The sequence below is a fragment of the Lethenteron reissneri genome, chromosome 42, assembly GCF_015708825.2.
Source record: "Lethenteron reissneri isolate LAM-NWPU_2019-01 chromosome 42, ASM1570882v1, whole genome shotgun sequence".
NCBI classification, from domain to species: domain Eukaryota; kingdom Metazoa; phylum Chordata; class Hyperoartia; order Petromyzontiformes; family Petromyzontidae; genus Lethenteron; species Lethenteron reissneri.
In genome coordinates, this window is record NC_083820.1 from 811,534 (window position 1) to 828,049 (window position 16,516).

At 50.5% G+C, this 16,516-nt stretch overlaps 1 protein-coding gene across 1 annotated transcript; it reads right to left on the reverse strand.

Annotated features, from left to right (window-relative positions):
- Nucleotides 1-3,116: 3,116 nt before the first annotated feature.
- Nucleotides 3,117-15,544, reverse strand: LOC133352991 (myosin regulatory light chain 12A). The gene is made up of 4 exons (XM_061569049.1): nt 15,357-15,544; nt 7,524-7,729; nt 6,406-6,567; nt 3,117-3,930 (listed from the first exon to the last, which is right to left on the reverse strand). Exons 2-4 carry the CDS (start codon nt 7,708-7,710, stop codon nt 3,755-3,757), a joined length of 525 nt encoding a protein of 174 aa, XP_061425033.1. The 5' UTR covers nt 7,711-7,729; nt 15,357-15,544; the 3' UTR covers nt 3,117-3,754.
- Nucleotides 15,545-16,516: the final 972 nt, after the last annotated feature.

The following is a 16,516-nucleotide window of genomic DNA, read 5'->3' on the forward strand; positions in this document are numbered from 1 at the left end:
TCCTGCTGCTCCTCCTGCTCCTGCTGCTGCTGCTCCTGCTGCTGCTGCTGCTCCTGCTGCTTGCTGCTGCTCCTCCTGCTCCTCCTGCTGCTGCTGCTCCTGCTGCTGCTGCTGCTCCTGCTGCTGCTGCTCCTGCTCCTGCTGCTGCTGCTCCTGCTGCTCCTCCTGCTCCTGCTGCTGCTGCTCCTGCTGCTGCTGCTCCTGCTGCTGCTGCTCCTCCTGCTCCTGCTGCTGCTGCTGCTCCTGCTGCTCCTGCTGCTGCTGCTCCTGCTGCTGCTCCTGCTGCTGCTGCTGATCCTGCTGCTGCTGCTGCTGCTCCTGCTGCTGCTGCTGCTGCTGATCCTGCTGCTGCTGCTCCTGCTGCTGCTGCTGCACAGCGGGCCTCGAGGTAGTGAACGTCTCACGCAGCACGCGGCTCGTCCACGACGTGAGGAGCGGTTTGGTCAAACTTCGCCTCGCGGCAGCGTCTCGAGCGGTGAGGCGCGGATCGCGATTCTCACGTCGCGATTCTCGGATCGCGTGGACGCGGGAATCGTCAGGAGCGCCGTGCGGCTGCGCGGCTCCCAAGCGATTAAATTCGCAACGCGCCCGACGACGATTCCCAATCGCGCTCGGATCGATTCTCTCAGTCGTGATTCCACGCGGAAATCGCGATCGTAGGAATCGACGGTGGGGTGATGGGGGGGGCGTTACGGGTCAAAGGTTACCGTGGGGGGGGGGGGGGCTCCGTGAATTCAAAGCCGCCACGTGGCCCCCCCTCACCCCCCAGCGCCACGAACGGCAGACACCACGAACAGCCTCACGCAGCGAGACGGCCACCCACTCGAGCGATACACATTCCCGCCGTTCGTCACGAAGTCGCGGTGACGTCGTCACGTCGGCTGTGCCAGGCTGGGTGCACTTTGTGGCCGCGTGAAGTGTCGAAGGCTCGCTGCCGACAGGTCACGGGACAGACCCAGCAGGTGCCATGGTTTGGCTGGCTGAGATGACTGGCAAGTGCACCAGCTGTGCCCCCGACTGCTCCAGCTGAGACTGATAACTCGCACAAACACCCACTCAAGATACCCAAGACTCGCGTAAATACCCATACTCGCAGAGACCTTTAGACTCATACTTTGGTTTTTCGGTAAAGTCACGTAGGTAAAAAATAAATAAATAATAAATCAAATCACGACGTTTCGGGCGCAACACAAGCGTCCTTCAGGTGGGGACAGCGTAGCAAAAGCACACCCGCTTACTTAAGCGGTTGACTTTACCGAAAAAACCAAAGAGTATGAATCCTTGCAGTCACGAAAGCTTCAAATCTACCTTTTGACTCGGTCTCAGAAACCCATAAACTCACGATTTTCAAAGATTGAGACTGCATTGCATAGATTTTTGCAAACTTGTCTTTTTCTTACGTGTTTCGTGAAATAGAGTAACCCAATTCTATCGAAACACGATCCAGGCCCCAAACGTGGCAGACTTCAGACATGGTGAAATTAAGTGCATTGCAATTCACTCGGCCATGCGTTGGGGCAGCATATCCTTGCCTTCGCCTCGCGATGTGCGAATACTCAGTCCGATATCCCCCACGACCCAAACAACACGGGCAGGCTCTAATCTAGCAGTGGATAGGCAAAGGGATGTACGCGTCCTCCCAGAATCCCTGTGAAATGCTTGTTGGGAGTATTCTAACCCGAAAGGATTCCGTGAGCAACTGTTGGGGGCTTGAAGGGATTTTGGGCAAATCTCTGGTTATGGATTGCTTATTTTCACCATCCATTGTTGGTGTTTGGTGCATTTTACTTGCTCTTGAAAATAATGAGTTGTGAAAAGCAAACCAGAACCCTCAAGAAAATAACGGAATGTGGTTGCCCGGATTAAATGTGGCGATCTGCAGTGAGAAGCCAGTTCTCGCTGCACTGTACAGGATGTCCTCTTGCAATTTAGAACTGCCCTCCATAGGCCCTGACAATAAAATACTTTAGAACGCACACAATATTTCAAAGATAAGACCGTGACGATTCGACAATCACTTCATCCACAAGTATGGCATATGTGTAGAGGTGTAATTGTGTATGGGCACGGATGGCTAACAAACACAAGGGGTGTGGTTAGGGCCGTACACAGAGGTGCTCACACCGACGTCCGCACCTGCATCCCCCACGGGCCCCTCCCGGGGGCCGATTGCTATAAAAGGTGGTGAGCCGGAGGGCTCGAGGTCGAGTATTAGCTTTAACCAGCTAAGAGTGAAGACCAGCTAGAATAGGCCCCGGAGCTCCCCTGGCTCGCTGTCCTTGTCAGGGCCGACCAGGGCAATCCGGTGGCGTGGCCCCGAGAGCCCAGACTGACGTTCTTATAAGAGCCGGTCTGGAGACTCAGGGTGCCGGGATCCCAGCTTGACCAAGGCTGGGATAGGTAGCCTCCCCTAGCTCCGTAGTGGAGGACTCGGGCGTAGGTTAGCGGGGTTAGACGTTGTCTCCCTGTTAAGACGAGTGAAGGGGACGATACCCCTTTAAGTGCTGTGTGTACCCGTTACTGTGCACAAGTTGGTGTTAATAAATAAGTGTGCCTCCGACCCCGTCGTCCAAGCCTCTTGCAACTTACTACATATGTACAATCGATATAAAACGTGGGGGTTCAATTAAGCATCGTCACGCTGGTCATGTACGTTTCTGTACTTCCCCAAAGAACCTTCTGCTCCGCTCCTACACCGCGTTCTGCATGGCGAACACCCCGAGGACGGGAGAGGATCAAGCATGGCTTGCCTTCCAGAAATCTGACAAACATCGTTGCATTCCGTGGCAGCTTGTCATTGGCCATCTGCAGTATATCGACTAATGGAATGGCAGCATCTGTTATAACTTGTGTGCTGAGCAGGTCAAAATAACATCACTGTCAAATGGATTCTGAAAATGGGCAGCAAATGCAAGTGGGTAGAATGATGCCAGCTATTTAAAGCCAATGCAATTGCTACATGCGAAGGATTCATGAAGGGTACACTTCTTAAATTCATGATTTTTCTCAGTTCAGCAAGGTCGAGTGGCAATAAAAACTGCGTGCGATTACTTTCCAACAATGTCACAATGCACACGATTGTGGATGTGCAGTTTATAAATGAGGAAAACCAAACACTTTGTTGTACATTTTATTTAAAGCATAATGAGTACAATAAAGTATGGAATGACAAGCAGTATTGTTCAGATTACATAATCTCAGTAAACCACGATCACCAGCAGCTCGGAGTGTACACGAAGCATGCACGGCTGCTGGTGACGACCCAAAAGCATTGCAAAAAAACAAAAATTCGTGATGGAAATTAAAAGCACTCATTTAAAGCAAAAAAATATCACTTTTGCTCTCACAAATGCCTAAAATTAAAGGAATGTTTTTAATTTGGAATGCACACATTACAGTGGACCGTTGGAACCGGAGGCATAACCCCCGACTTCCTCAATTTTACTAATGGATCAACAGATCGCATCTCTCACTTCCTGCCTTTGACAAAACACAACCCTTCCCCTGCCCTCGTTTGGTCTATCGTCATCCCTGCTGCCGTGCCTTTAGCTGGTAAGCACTGATACTGCAAATAATCAAACCGAAAAACAACCTCCCCCACACCGTGGACCTGGGGGTCACAATAAACGTGTCAACTGCTTATCGAAGGGGGCGTGATAATGATACACTGCGGTCTGAGAAATCGTGGAATAGAAAAAGGGGACGTGGGTGGCGGTGGTGGAATAACTTTGGATGGGCGCACAGCGCTGCTGGGCTACTGGTCGTCCTTGTCCTTGGCCCCATGCTTGAGGATCCTCGTGAACTCCACGTAGTTGAAGTTGCCCTTCTTGTCAATGGGCGCCTCGCGGTACAGCTCATCGACCTCTTCCTCCGTGAAGCGATCGCCCATTGTGGTGAGCAGCTCGCGCAGGTAGTCCTCGCTGATGATGCCTGCGTGCACACCGCAACGCATGCCGGGTCATTCAATCGTGCTCATCGTCACATTCATTCATCAATTAATCTATAGCCCTTTTTGTCAAACCACTGTCCGGAATTTCAGATACATCCTCGTGTGTGCGTGGATTGTTCCAGGTACTCGTGATTCCACCTAGAATTAAAGCTCTCAAACTTTGGCTCAACTATTGGTTGGAGGTCTCCCTACGCCATGTCGATCTACAGGGATTGGTTGACCATACTTCACCACGCTCGTCAGTGCGGGTTGGTCAAGGGTGAAGCTCAGAACCGGTTTCTGATACCATTCATTGCAAATGTTAGCCAGTGCAGGTAAACAAACTCAGGTTGCCGGGTTCAATTAAGTGGTCTATCCAACGCATCACCACTGCTCTATCCCCCTCTTAGCATAACTTGATAAATAACTCAATAAAGCTTGTTGATTATCCTTAATAAGTAATCTATGGGTGAGGGGTAGCACGGTTGGGGGGGTAGCATGGTGAAGAATAGCACGGTAGCACAGTTTGCTATATTACATACATCGTGGTTGATGCATTGCACTATAAACCATGGCGTCCCAAATATCAGCTACGGCTAGCATCAGTGGTGAGTGATTATAATCCACGCACATCAGGCCTTCATCCAGCAGTGCTTCGCAAACCGGTATGCAGCAGAACACCAACGTGTCTTGACAAAGTCCCGGGTGTACTGCCGTGGTATTAAACTAAAAACTTAACATTTAACCAGGTAAAGCCCACTCAGCGATACAACTCTCTTTCAGAAGTGACCTGGCTACACATGCTTACTCAACAAAGTAGCTTATCACGTGCGAATGTAGAGGAGCCAAATTCCTCTAAAAGCATATTGATTCTAAATGTGGAGGGAAAAACCGGAGGACCCAAGGAAAAATCCACACAACCGCGGGGAGAGACATGCAAACGACAAATATAAAGCAGGCGTCGTCAGGGTCGAGATCGAACCCGTGTCCTCCTGTATACCAGGTGAAGTAGTTAACATCTCGCCACCGTGGCGCCAACTTGTTCTGTATAGTAGGACAGAACCTGGGCATGCGCAAGCTGGGGCCAGACGAAATCTCAGTGCCATTCGGTGGCCGATCCCAGCCCCCATTCCTCACACCTCCCACACTCCCCCCATGAGTCACACATTCAGCTGGGTAAACGGTGTGCCATCAGGTATTAGCCAACTGTAAGTGTCCAGTGGAATGTATGTAGTATGTTTAACTTCTTTCACACCGTACGTCGCCATCCATGCTCATCGCAATGAAGCGGTTGAAAAGCAGTACAGGAAGTGGATTGACACAAGGCTCCAAATGAATAAATATTCATAACATTCGGCTACCTCATGAATTCAAGACAGCGGTAGACAATTTGATCTTTCGCAAGCAACGTGTGCGCATGTTTCAAATAAACACTACAATTCTGAAAGCAGCAATTTGTGTTAATTACACGAGCTAATATTCTTTCATGCGGCCAAGAATGCACATTAACTGGATAAACTGGCACTGAAACTCTTAGAGTCAGAGCAGCAGAGTGGAGGGCTGGGCTAGTTAACAAAGCCGAGTGCGCGCATGCAAACACACAAACACCACTACGACTGTGCTTGGGCTAAAATTCTCAGCGTCAACCACCCAACTTTGCCCGTTTTGCCCACGGACCTCACATGGGACAAGCGCACACCGAGAACATCTTCATGCTCATAATAGAGGTTTTTGGGTTAGATAAATGTGTTGTTAAACCCGCCACCACCGCATACAGCCAATTATTAAGGTTTAAGACCGAAAACAGGAGGAGGATTTCTCCACAATTCTGGCTGTCGCCTGCTGATGTTGATTGTTGTAATTACCAGCGAAACCTCTCTGTACTCGAATTGTAAATGTTGTAGTGGGTTTACTCTCCAACACACCGGTGTGCTGAACTAGCAACTAAAATTTACACGTTTCGTTTACGTGACAAACTTTACTAATTGGCCGTGTTGAGTGGTGGCGGGTTTAACACCACATTTATATTTACACGATCTAACCCAAAAACCTCTATCATGGATATTTGTCGCTAAAGCCTACTTGTTACACAGATCTTCATTATCGCACAATGCACTCGTGTCATTCCAAATTCTTGGAATTTCAGAGATTTAGAGGAACACACAAAGGGTTCGACGCTTAATTTTAACTGTTAAGAAACGCAAGTGGCCATGGGAACGACGTGTTGGTTGAAGAGGTGATGGTCGATCGTTAATAATTTATGAACGAGTGGCAGCCAGGGAATGGAACAAGCCCGAGAGAGTGCATCCACCGGGGAGACGGAGTGAATAAATCAACAGTGTACAGAAGCGAGGTGGATTATGATATCACGGCGTTGGCTTGGGGAAACCTACACCCTGCAGCGGGCATTGATCATATGATGACGTACGACAAACACACACACGGGATAATGGGGTAATAGGGGTAAGGCTGGGGACCTGTGCCCTCCTCGTCGAAGCAGGCGAAGGCGTTGCGAATGACATCCTCGGGGTCGGTGCCGTTGAGCTTCTCTCCGAACATGGTGAGGAACATGGTGAAGTTGATGGGACCTGGAGCCTCGGTCATCATCGCCTCCAAGTAATCGTCCGTCGGGTTCTTGCCTGGATACACACGTCACGGACCGTATGTGAAGCCAACTTGCATAGGAACACGCAATAGCTTTGCGGGTCACACATTTTACAGACGCAGTCACTTAAACTATTTAATTGCTTTTAACGCCTTCCAACTAAGGTTGAAAGTGCTTATGCAACAGCTACATCCGTCTGCCGTAAGGGGGAGGGCGATGGGTACAATAATTTGCTTAAAGATGGCTCGAAAATAATTACATTTTTGCCTGTCAAATATTGCTGTTAGGGACTTACTCTATTCAAATTGACCACCTTTGAATACTAGGCAGACCCAAACCTGCGTTAAAGGACCTGCCTTGGTCTTCCGCGGCCAGTCGCATAAAACGTCGGAGGAGAAAACCTCCCTTAATTGACACCGATTTAAATAGGAGGCAACATTAACCCTGGCCCTGCTCGCCGAGGTGTGCCCTGCCAGGCAGAGTTTGTACCCGAGCCCTGTGGTCTCGTACTGCTTCCTGCGCGTCTGGCATGAGCATTACCATTATTATCGCCGATTAAATACGTCGGAGGACATACGCATGTTGAAATGTTATACAATCCTAGCAAATGCATTATTTGCTCTATGTCTGGCACATCTCCCATAAAGACACAAAATAATGGACGCTAGATCATGTTATGTGACCGAATCGCAATTTGGCACTACCTGTGCTTCATTACATTTCAAAACAAAATGGATTTAGATGCGTCACACTATCACCAGAAAGCAAGACACCCAGAGTAAATATCACCAACAGACAGGGATGTGAAAATTTTCCCATTCTATCACCACGGTTATATACATCATATAGCCTGGCATCGTAAAGTTGAGGTAAAGGGTGCCACACAGGGAGCGCTGAAGTTACCGGTCGCGTGCAAACAGTGCGGGCGGGGGGGGGGGGGGGGTACGGGCAGGTGGAAGCAGTCGGCGAGTTGTGAGTGGTGGCAAGTACCCATGGATGCCAGCATGTCGTGCAGATCCTCCTTGTCGATGAAGCCGTCCCGGTTTTGGTCGATCATGTTGAACGCCTCCTTGAACTCCTGGATCTGGGACTGGTCGAACATGGCGAACACATTGGAAGTGGCGCGCTGTGGCCGCTTCTTGGTGGTGGTCTTCCCCTTGGTTTTGCGGCTCGACATGGTGGCGGTTGTTCCTTAACTGAAACCAAACCAACCACAAGCGTCGCTCCAATCAAGACAACATCGCTACTGCCCGAAGATAACATGTGAACACAGGAACTCAAATACATAAGCAAATATTGTGGACTAAAATAATCACACAAAAAACAAATCTCTGCATTTGGTGTGGACTGAGACCAGTTAGAGCCTCGATGAACATCACAGAACAGCCCAAAGTTCACGACACAGCGGAACCGACATCACGGTACAGAAAACGCCAGTACCCACACACCAGTACCCAAACACCACCAATCCACCGAGTTATACAAATGCCACCAAAAAGTATTTTTTGCGGCATGCAATAGTTAGGCATCCTGGTTACCGTACTCCGCTATCTCCGTGACAAACAGCAGCCTCCGCTCTGCTATTTTCCCAGCTATTATATCTGATCTGTTCGTGCAACACAAATGCTGACACTTATAGCCAGCGCAGATTTTCTTGCAACCAGTCCCACGTTCTTCTACAAAGTATAAACCAGTACACGTGCAAAGTTAAAAGATCGAGAAGCTGCCAGGCTTTCGAGAACCGCCCCAACACTCACTCACAAGAGCGCAAGGTGGAAAATGTTCAGTGACACAACCGCACAAGGGCGGGTTGCTTTTCTCGAGCGTCGAGGGGACTGCAACAATGCCATACATGGGGAATGCACACGCACTTGGGAAGCACAGGAATGCACACTGTCAACTCTCAATTATCTGGAGGGTAGAGGGGTGGCCCGGAGAGAAAAAATAAAAATACTAATAATGTAAAACACATGAAAAATCATGCTAAACAAATTCATGCATCGCTTAACTATATTTTAAAGGGGGTGAATATTTATAGGATGTAGCTGACATCTGTTTTCAGCTTTTATATATTTTTTAGATAAATTAGTTTACATTTTTGTGGTCACCGATGAGTCATGTTCCCCCAATTAGTGAGGAGCAGCTGAGAATTAAGTCGGTGAAGGGTGAAGACACGTCAGTTAGTTTATCCCAAACGAAACTTAATCCGCAAGCCAGATATTGAGCTAGCTGCATATGAAACAGAATAGCAATTCTCAAATGTGTTGACTTCACGTGGCATCGGTAAACAAGTTGACCAACTCGGCCGGTATCCATACGGAGTTAAGGTACCATGACCACAAGCACAATTTGCCAGGTGTGCTTTTAATCTAGCCACCAAAACGTGGGCCATCAAACAGTGTTAATTAACACTATTTCAAGTCACTGAGCTTTGCGCCGTAACACCAATGCTTGTCTAATGCATTGATACAGAAAATCTGTCAATTGTAGGATGATACAATGCACAAAGAAGGATCAATGTTCAGATACAGACTGTTCACTAGCGGTAACTTAACTGCATGACAAGGATTTACATTAGAAAAACAAACCCAGTAAACTTGAGTTGAGTTTACTAGGTTTCTATTTTCTCATTCATCGTACCTGATGATGATTGCTTGTGTTGCAATCGAAACGTCGTATTCTATAATTTATTTTCTCTCTACGTGACTTTACCGAAAGAACCAAAAAGTAATTCCTGCAGTCACGAATACTCCAAATCTGATTTACATTAATATCATCAGCCGTATGTCTATCCACGGCTTGATGAAGTCCTCGCCAATCCATCTCCATTCCTAATAATCTTGCAGTGCAACAACCCATCAAGATTCTGCTGCACACATGCCGGTTTACTTCTGGACGTCCCTCTCAGGCGTGTTGCCCGCCTCTGGGCTGCCACTGTCGTTAGTTTCAACCATTGGTGACCCTCCCTCGCTGCCAGCGACGAGTACTGCCCAACCTCACTGACCTTTCTTCACGAGGTGTAGCTTGCATACATTGTCCCATGAATGTGTTACCCTTCCCGTGTCTCTCTCTAATTCTAAGCACGCTTTATTTGCCTCTCGATATTTATTTGCATACAAGTGTCGGCTTGTTCTGTTACCTTTGCTAATGTCCACGTTTCACATGCATGTCATAGCAGGTGTTTATACGCCTATTGTTTAGAGGTAGCGTAGCGGTTAGCAAGCTGCATGACGAAGCTAGCGACTAGAGTTCGATTTCTGCTCATGACCAATAAGTGGCGAATATTTGAACCGGTCCTGGGCCTCCCCTTTGGTCGACGGAGCCTAAAATGAGTACCTGGTGCAATGAGTAAACATAGCCTCGAGGGAGACAAAGGCGGCCGTGCGTGCTGCTGCTGGCCACCCACCCCCTCGTGTGCCGTTCCGGCCTTCAGGAGGTGTTACTCGCTAGCAGCACTTTTCCCCAACAGTCTGTTAAAGGGTATATTCGGGATATTAATCTTTATACACCTATCAAAGTTTAGTTTTACAAAAGGCACTGTGCTCTTGCCCGTCTTTACGTTGAATCATTTTTGTGTACCAGTTCACCGTCAACTACTGCCCTGTTTTTGTTTTGTTTTTCTCACTTTAAACCTTGAGCCCCACTTTGCAGCCTTCTTCATTAGGTTCGTCTGTGTGTCTGCAGTTAATACCCCATTGGTTGTTATTACGACTGTCATCAGCAAATCGTATATGGATGCCAATCTGACGGTTAAAATACACTTTTTATTTCTACAAGCCAGTTATTTTAAAGTAAAAACGAAGTCACCGTAAATTTTGCGTGAAATTGCAACTCCTTGTCAGATGTGCCTTCTCATGCCCCTAATATTGTGCTACTGTATGCAATTTCGGCGTAAATGTTTCATCTTTATAAATGGGTTTCAAAGGCTACACGTTAAAATAAGACCGTGGTTTGTCCAGGAAGTGCACTGTTAAGAAGCTGTGCCATCACCATTTGCAAAAGGCGGCATTGCTTAAACACCAAAGACCACATGTGGTTGGTGTCTTTTACCAACTCAAGAAACGGTGCAAGCTTACACATTGATAAATTAAAAAAACGTCTGTACACAACCAAGTCGAATGCTCAGTTTCCAGCTCTCTCTGTGAAGTTTCTTAACAGCAAATGTGACGTCACGTATACAATCGGACAGTGAACTCTGCCACAAGCACCATCTTTGTACGGCCTCGACACCCGGCAAAAGAACACCCAAATAAGGCGCACACGAGAACCCCCCCTTAATAGGCAGTCGTGACTCCGGGTCGCCAGTGAGCCGTGACTCCACTGCTGGATGACTGTGTGAGGACAGTGTCTCCACTGCTGGATGACTGTGTGGGGACAGTGTCTCTACTGCTGGATGACTGTGTGAGGACAGTGTCTCTACTGCTGGATGACTGTGTGAGGACAGTGTCTCCACTGCTGGATGACTGTGTGGGGACAGTGTCTCTACTGCTGGATGGCTGTGTGAGGACAGTGTCTCTACTGCTGGATGACTGTGTGGGGACAGTGTCTCTACTGCTGGATGACTGTGTGGGGACAGTGTCTCTACTGCTGGATGACTGTGTGGGGACAGTGTCTCCTGCTGGATGACTGTGTGGGGACAGTGTCTCCTGCTGGATGACTGTGTGGGGACAGTGTCTCTACTGCTGGATGACTGTGTGAGGACAGTGTCTCTACTGCTGGATGACTGTGTGGGGACAGTGTCTCTACTGCTGGATGACTGTGTGAGGACAGTGTCTCTACTGCTGGATGACTGTGTGTGGACAGTGTCTCTACTGCTGGATGACTGTGTATGGACAGTGTCTCCACTGCTGGATGACTGTGTGAGGACAGTGTCTCCACTGCTGGATGACTGTGTGAGGACAGTGTCTCTACTGCTGGATGACTGTGTGAGGACAGTGTCTCCACTGCTGGATGACTGTGAGGACAGTGTCTCTACTGCTGGATGACTGTGTGAGGACAGTGTCTCTACTGCTGGATGACTGTGTGGGGACAGTGTCTCTACTGCTGGATGACTGTGTGAGGACAGTGTCTCTACTGCTGGATGACTGTGTGGGGACAGTGTCTCTACTGCTGGATGACTGTGTGAGGACAGTGTCTCTACTGCTGGATGACTGTGTGAGGACAGTGTCTCCACTGCTGGATGACTGTGAGGACAGTGTCTCTACTGCTGGATGACTGTGTGAGGACAGTGTCTCTACTGCTGGATGACTGTGTGAGGACAGTGTCTCTACTGCTGGATGACTGTGTGAGGACAGTGTCTCTACTGCTGGATGACTGTGTGAGGACAGTGTCTCTACTGCTGGATGACTGTGTGGGGACAGTGTCTCCACTGCTGGATGACTGTGTGAGGACAGTGTCTCTACTGCTGGATGACTGTGGGGGGACAGTGTCTCTACTGCTGGATGACTGTGTGAGGACAGTGTCTCTACTGCTGGATGACTGTGTGAGGACAGTATCTCTACTGCTGGATGACTGTGTGAGGACAGTGTCTCTACTGCTGGATGACTGTGTGAGGACAGTGTCTCTACTGCTGGATGACTGTGTGGGGACAGTGTCTCTACTGCTGGATGACTGTGTGAGGACAGTGTCTCTACTGCTGGATGACTGTGTGAGGACAGTGTCTCCTGCTGGATGACTGTGTGAGGACAGTGTCTCCACTGCTGGATGACTGTGTGAGGACAGTGTCTCCACTGCTGGATGACTGTTGAGGACAGTGTCTCTACTGCTGGATGACTGTGTGAGGACAGTGTCTCTACTGCTGGATGACTGTGTGAGGACAGTGTCTCTACTGCTGGATGACTGTGTGAGGACAGTGTCTCTACTGCTGGATGACTGTGTGGGGACAGTGTCTCTACTGCTGGATGACTGTGTGAGGACAGTGTCTCTAATGCTGGATGACTGTGTGATGACAGTGTCTCTACTGCTGGATGACTGTGTGAGGACAGTGTCTCTACTGCTGGATGACTGTGTAGGGAAGGTGCGGCCACGCCCCGAGAGATGACGCAACCGCGCTCAGGAATCCCGCCCTGCGCGGCTCCGTGACCATATAAGGCGCGGCGGAGAGCGCCGCGGAACCTGCGCCGGGCGGGCTGAGGTCCCCCCCCCCCTCGCTACGGACGCGCCCAACCAACGGAGCTCCGCGTTTCACCATTTCCAGAGGGAGGGAGGGGAACCCAGAACCCCACCGCTTTGACTGAAACTGGCTCGGAATGAACTCGGCACGGTTTGTCAATAACACTGCCCCTAGAAGGAAACGATTTATAAAAAAACGACATTTCGGGCAATGGCCCCCTTTTTCACGCATTGAGTGAATCATAAATACTGCAGTTAGTTGGGAGACTGCGCTATGCAGCATGAGGCCCCGCTGTTATAAATTATACTGCAAATCTTGACGGAAGGTATTTTTTTGGGGGGGGGGGGGGGAGAAGGACCGCCCTTTTATTTGTTCAGTGTGGTATCTTTGGTGGCACCCGGTGTGACCCGAGTTCGATTCCCGATCACAGCTAACATCAGTGGCGAATTACTCTTGTCCTGGACTACCCCGCCCCCCGACCCTTCACCAACCCACACTGACCAGCGTCAAGTATCGCCAAACAACCTTCACAAACTCCACGGTGTGAGAAGACCGTCATCCAGCAGCTAAGTGATGCCGGGGTGTACATTCATTTGATGCATCATTATCAGCAGGAAACACATTCCTGCGGAGGGAGCTGGTAGGAACGTTGTGTGCTCGGTCAATGGCCAGGGTCAACGGCGGCGTGGTGTATTCCGCAAATATGCCCGACTGTGAGGGCGGGCACAAGCCGGCGTGAGTAGGTTAAACGTTGAGTTTTATAAGGGCACCACGGGGTGGCCAGCCCCTCCCCACCCAACCCCACCCCTCCCACCTCCCACCCAGCCCCTCCTCACCCCTCCCTCCCCACCCAGCCCCTCCCAGCACGACGGACGGACACAATAATCCCCTTTGGGCTGGTGTAACCTGGCGGTTCCTACCAGTATCAATCCACTGCTGGATAAAGACATCCACAAGCAGTATTCTATCTCTCACGGGCCTAGCCCTGTGATGTAAACACATTCCGATGCCCTGCAACAAAAGACGATGTCATCGCTTCATCTGTGCAGCGGTCGTCCCCCTTTCCCTCCCTCGATAACGTCTCCATCGTGAGTCTTCTCGCCAGCCACGCATCCCTCCTGCTCGAGCACTCCTCACCTTTGCTGACAGTCAAGAAGTCCTCGCTTGGTTGGTGACAACTCTCGTGTCCCCTACTACTCACCTTTCCTAAGTCAAGTCATCGCTTGTTTGGTTGTATTGCGTACGTGGTGGGCTAAGCCTAACATGACCAAATCATCCGGAATGTGCCCAACAGCGCAAACAAACGCAGTAAGGGGCCTGGACAGTGTCGACTGGGCAGCTCCTGCGTCTATAAAGGTTCTGCTTCTATGTTCCGATGTCCACCGCCAGCATATGAATCAGCAGGACGTACTGTGCGGTATTGTCAACTTACCCCGCGGGGCGAGGACTTGTTAAATTACTTTTCGCATTTTCGCACTATTGTGTTACTCCACTGAAGACACCATACACACCAAGTATTAAACAGGGCACGGCACGAGAGGGCTTATTAATTTGCATTTGTTTTGACAGCACGTTAAGCACATAAGTGTTATTGTACACGTACAATAACACTTCTCAAACGACTGATGGCCTTCCCGAGCCGTTCCGGGTCGTGTGTCGATTTGACCAAACTTCACCACACGAGACACGGGTGAGCAGACGACGTAGAGGGCGCATTGCAAAGCAGTTCAACCGCCCGCGATCAATAACCACCCGATAGTTTAACACGTAGGTCGATTATGAATAATAACAACCCGATTATGCGTGGCAGTCACTCGCCCTTTAATGAACTTTCCAGGCCCAGCCCTGGATAGGACCTCGGGATGGAACTTGAACTCGAGCGTGGGGCTCGGTCAATGGTGGCAATTCCCCAGTCACAAGACGGGACAGGGCGGTGTTTGTTAGTTCACAAGACGGGACGGTGTTTGTTAGTTCACAAGACGGGACAGGGCGGTGTTTGTTAGTTCACAAGACAGGACGGTGTTTGTTAGTTCACAAGACAGGACGGTGTTTGTTAGTTCACAAGACAGGACGGTGTTTGTTAGTTCACAAGACGGGACGGTGTTTGTTAGTTCACAAGACGGGACAGGGCGGTGTTTGTTAGTTCACGACCACAGTGGGACCGCGTTAACAGATACACCGTGTTGGGGTCTCCGTGGATCGGATCGTGGCGATCGGGAAATCAGAGCGAGACACAGACACAAGGAGATCGTGAAAGAAGCAACACGGACGCGAACATCTGGATAAAGAAACACGCGGACACTACCGCAGACACCTTCGATTAGCACGGTGGGCTACGTACGGTGTGAAAGAAGTTCAACATCGCAGCCTCTCCCCTTCCTCAAGCCGAGGGCCGTCTCATACTTCACCTCTCCCCTCACCTCCCCTCACCTCTACCCTCCCCTCTACCCTCCCCTCTACCCTCCCCTCTACCCTCCCCTCTACCCTCACCTCTACCCTCACCTCTACCCTCACCTCTACCCTCACCTCTACCCTCACCTCTACCCTCCCCTCTACCCTCCCCTCTACCCTCTCCGCTCTACCTCTCTCCGTCTCCGGTCCCGCGCGGCAGGACCGCGCCCATGGCCCGCGCCTCACTGCCGGAGCCTGGCGGGTCCCCCGAGAAACCCCCTCGCCGCGCTCTCCTCGCGCCCGCGCCCGCGCCCTCTCACCGACGGGACGAGACGAGGAGACCGCGGGCTGCCGCGCTGAGACGTGGGGGTGGTGCGAGGAGGAGGAGGCGGCGAGTGTCGAGGCGGGGAGCGTGAGGGGAGTTATGGAGGCGCCGTCGTTTCTCGCCAAGGAGGGAACTCTGCACAGGCGGAAGTGACGTCACGGTCCCACAAAAGGCGTGACGTCACCAATTGGTGACAACGCCTCGAGAGATGACGCGTGACGTCGCCGCGCAGACGTGACGCGTGACGTCGCCGCGCAGACGTGACGCGCGACGTCACCGCGCAGGCGTTACGCGTGACGTCACCGCGCAGACGTGACGCGTGACGTCACCGCGCAGGGGCCACGCGCGGGGCCGTGGAGGGACGAGCAGCGTGGCCTCCTGCGCCGCCTCCAGGCCGCGACGACGACAGCAGTGGCTGCAGCAGCAGCAGCGGTGGCCCTTTTATAACCTTTACACTGCAGCCTTGCCGCGAGAACACTTCGGTTCTCTATCTTAAATGTTTTATGTTGATAACTACATCGGGTTTTCCCGTGCTTAATTAGTGCTTTGAACTTGATTATTTACCTTTTAAACATATCTGGCCCATGACTCGCACCCCCAGAAAGGGCATCATGCACCCCTTGGTGAAGATGCGATACATTTCCACATTATAAGCTACTTCGTTGAGCTATAATGTGGCCAGGTCGCTTGTGAAAAATATGCTAATAGCTCAGTGGGTTTCAGCTGGTAAGAAAAAACTTTAGTTTTTTATTGATTCGCTTACATTTCCTGTACGTTGTACTCGTGTTGTAAATTTCTGGCCCGCACCTACGGGACATGAACAGCGCTGTATAGCTTCATCGGATTTTTCCACTATGATGAAAGATTCTGAAGATTTGTAATATTGGTACATGCATAAATTGCCTACTAGTTTCTACTGAGTAACAAACAAACGCTACGATCTTGATAAATAACACCGATCTAACAAATAAATGTGACTTTAAGGTGGGCACGCCCAGACGAGTGGAGTCCACCCAGCAGAGACCACTCCCAAGGGCGGCCTCCCCACGGCACCCCGCACGTGGTGGCGGGTATGGGGAGGGCAGCCCCAAGGCAGGGCTGGATCAGGAGGGCAGCCCCAAGGCAGGGCTGGATCAGGAGGGCAGCCCCAAGGCA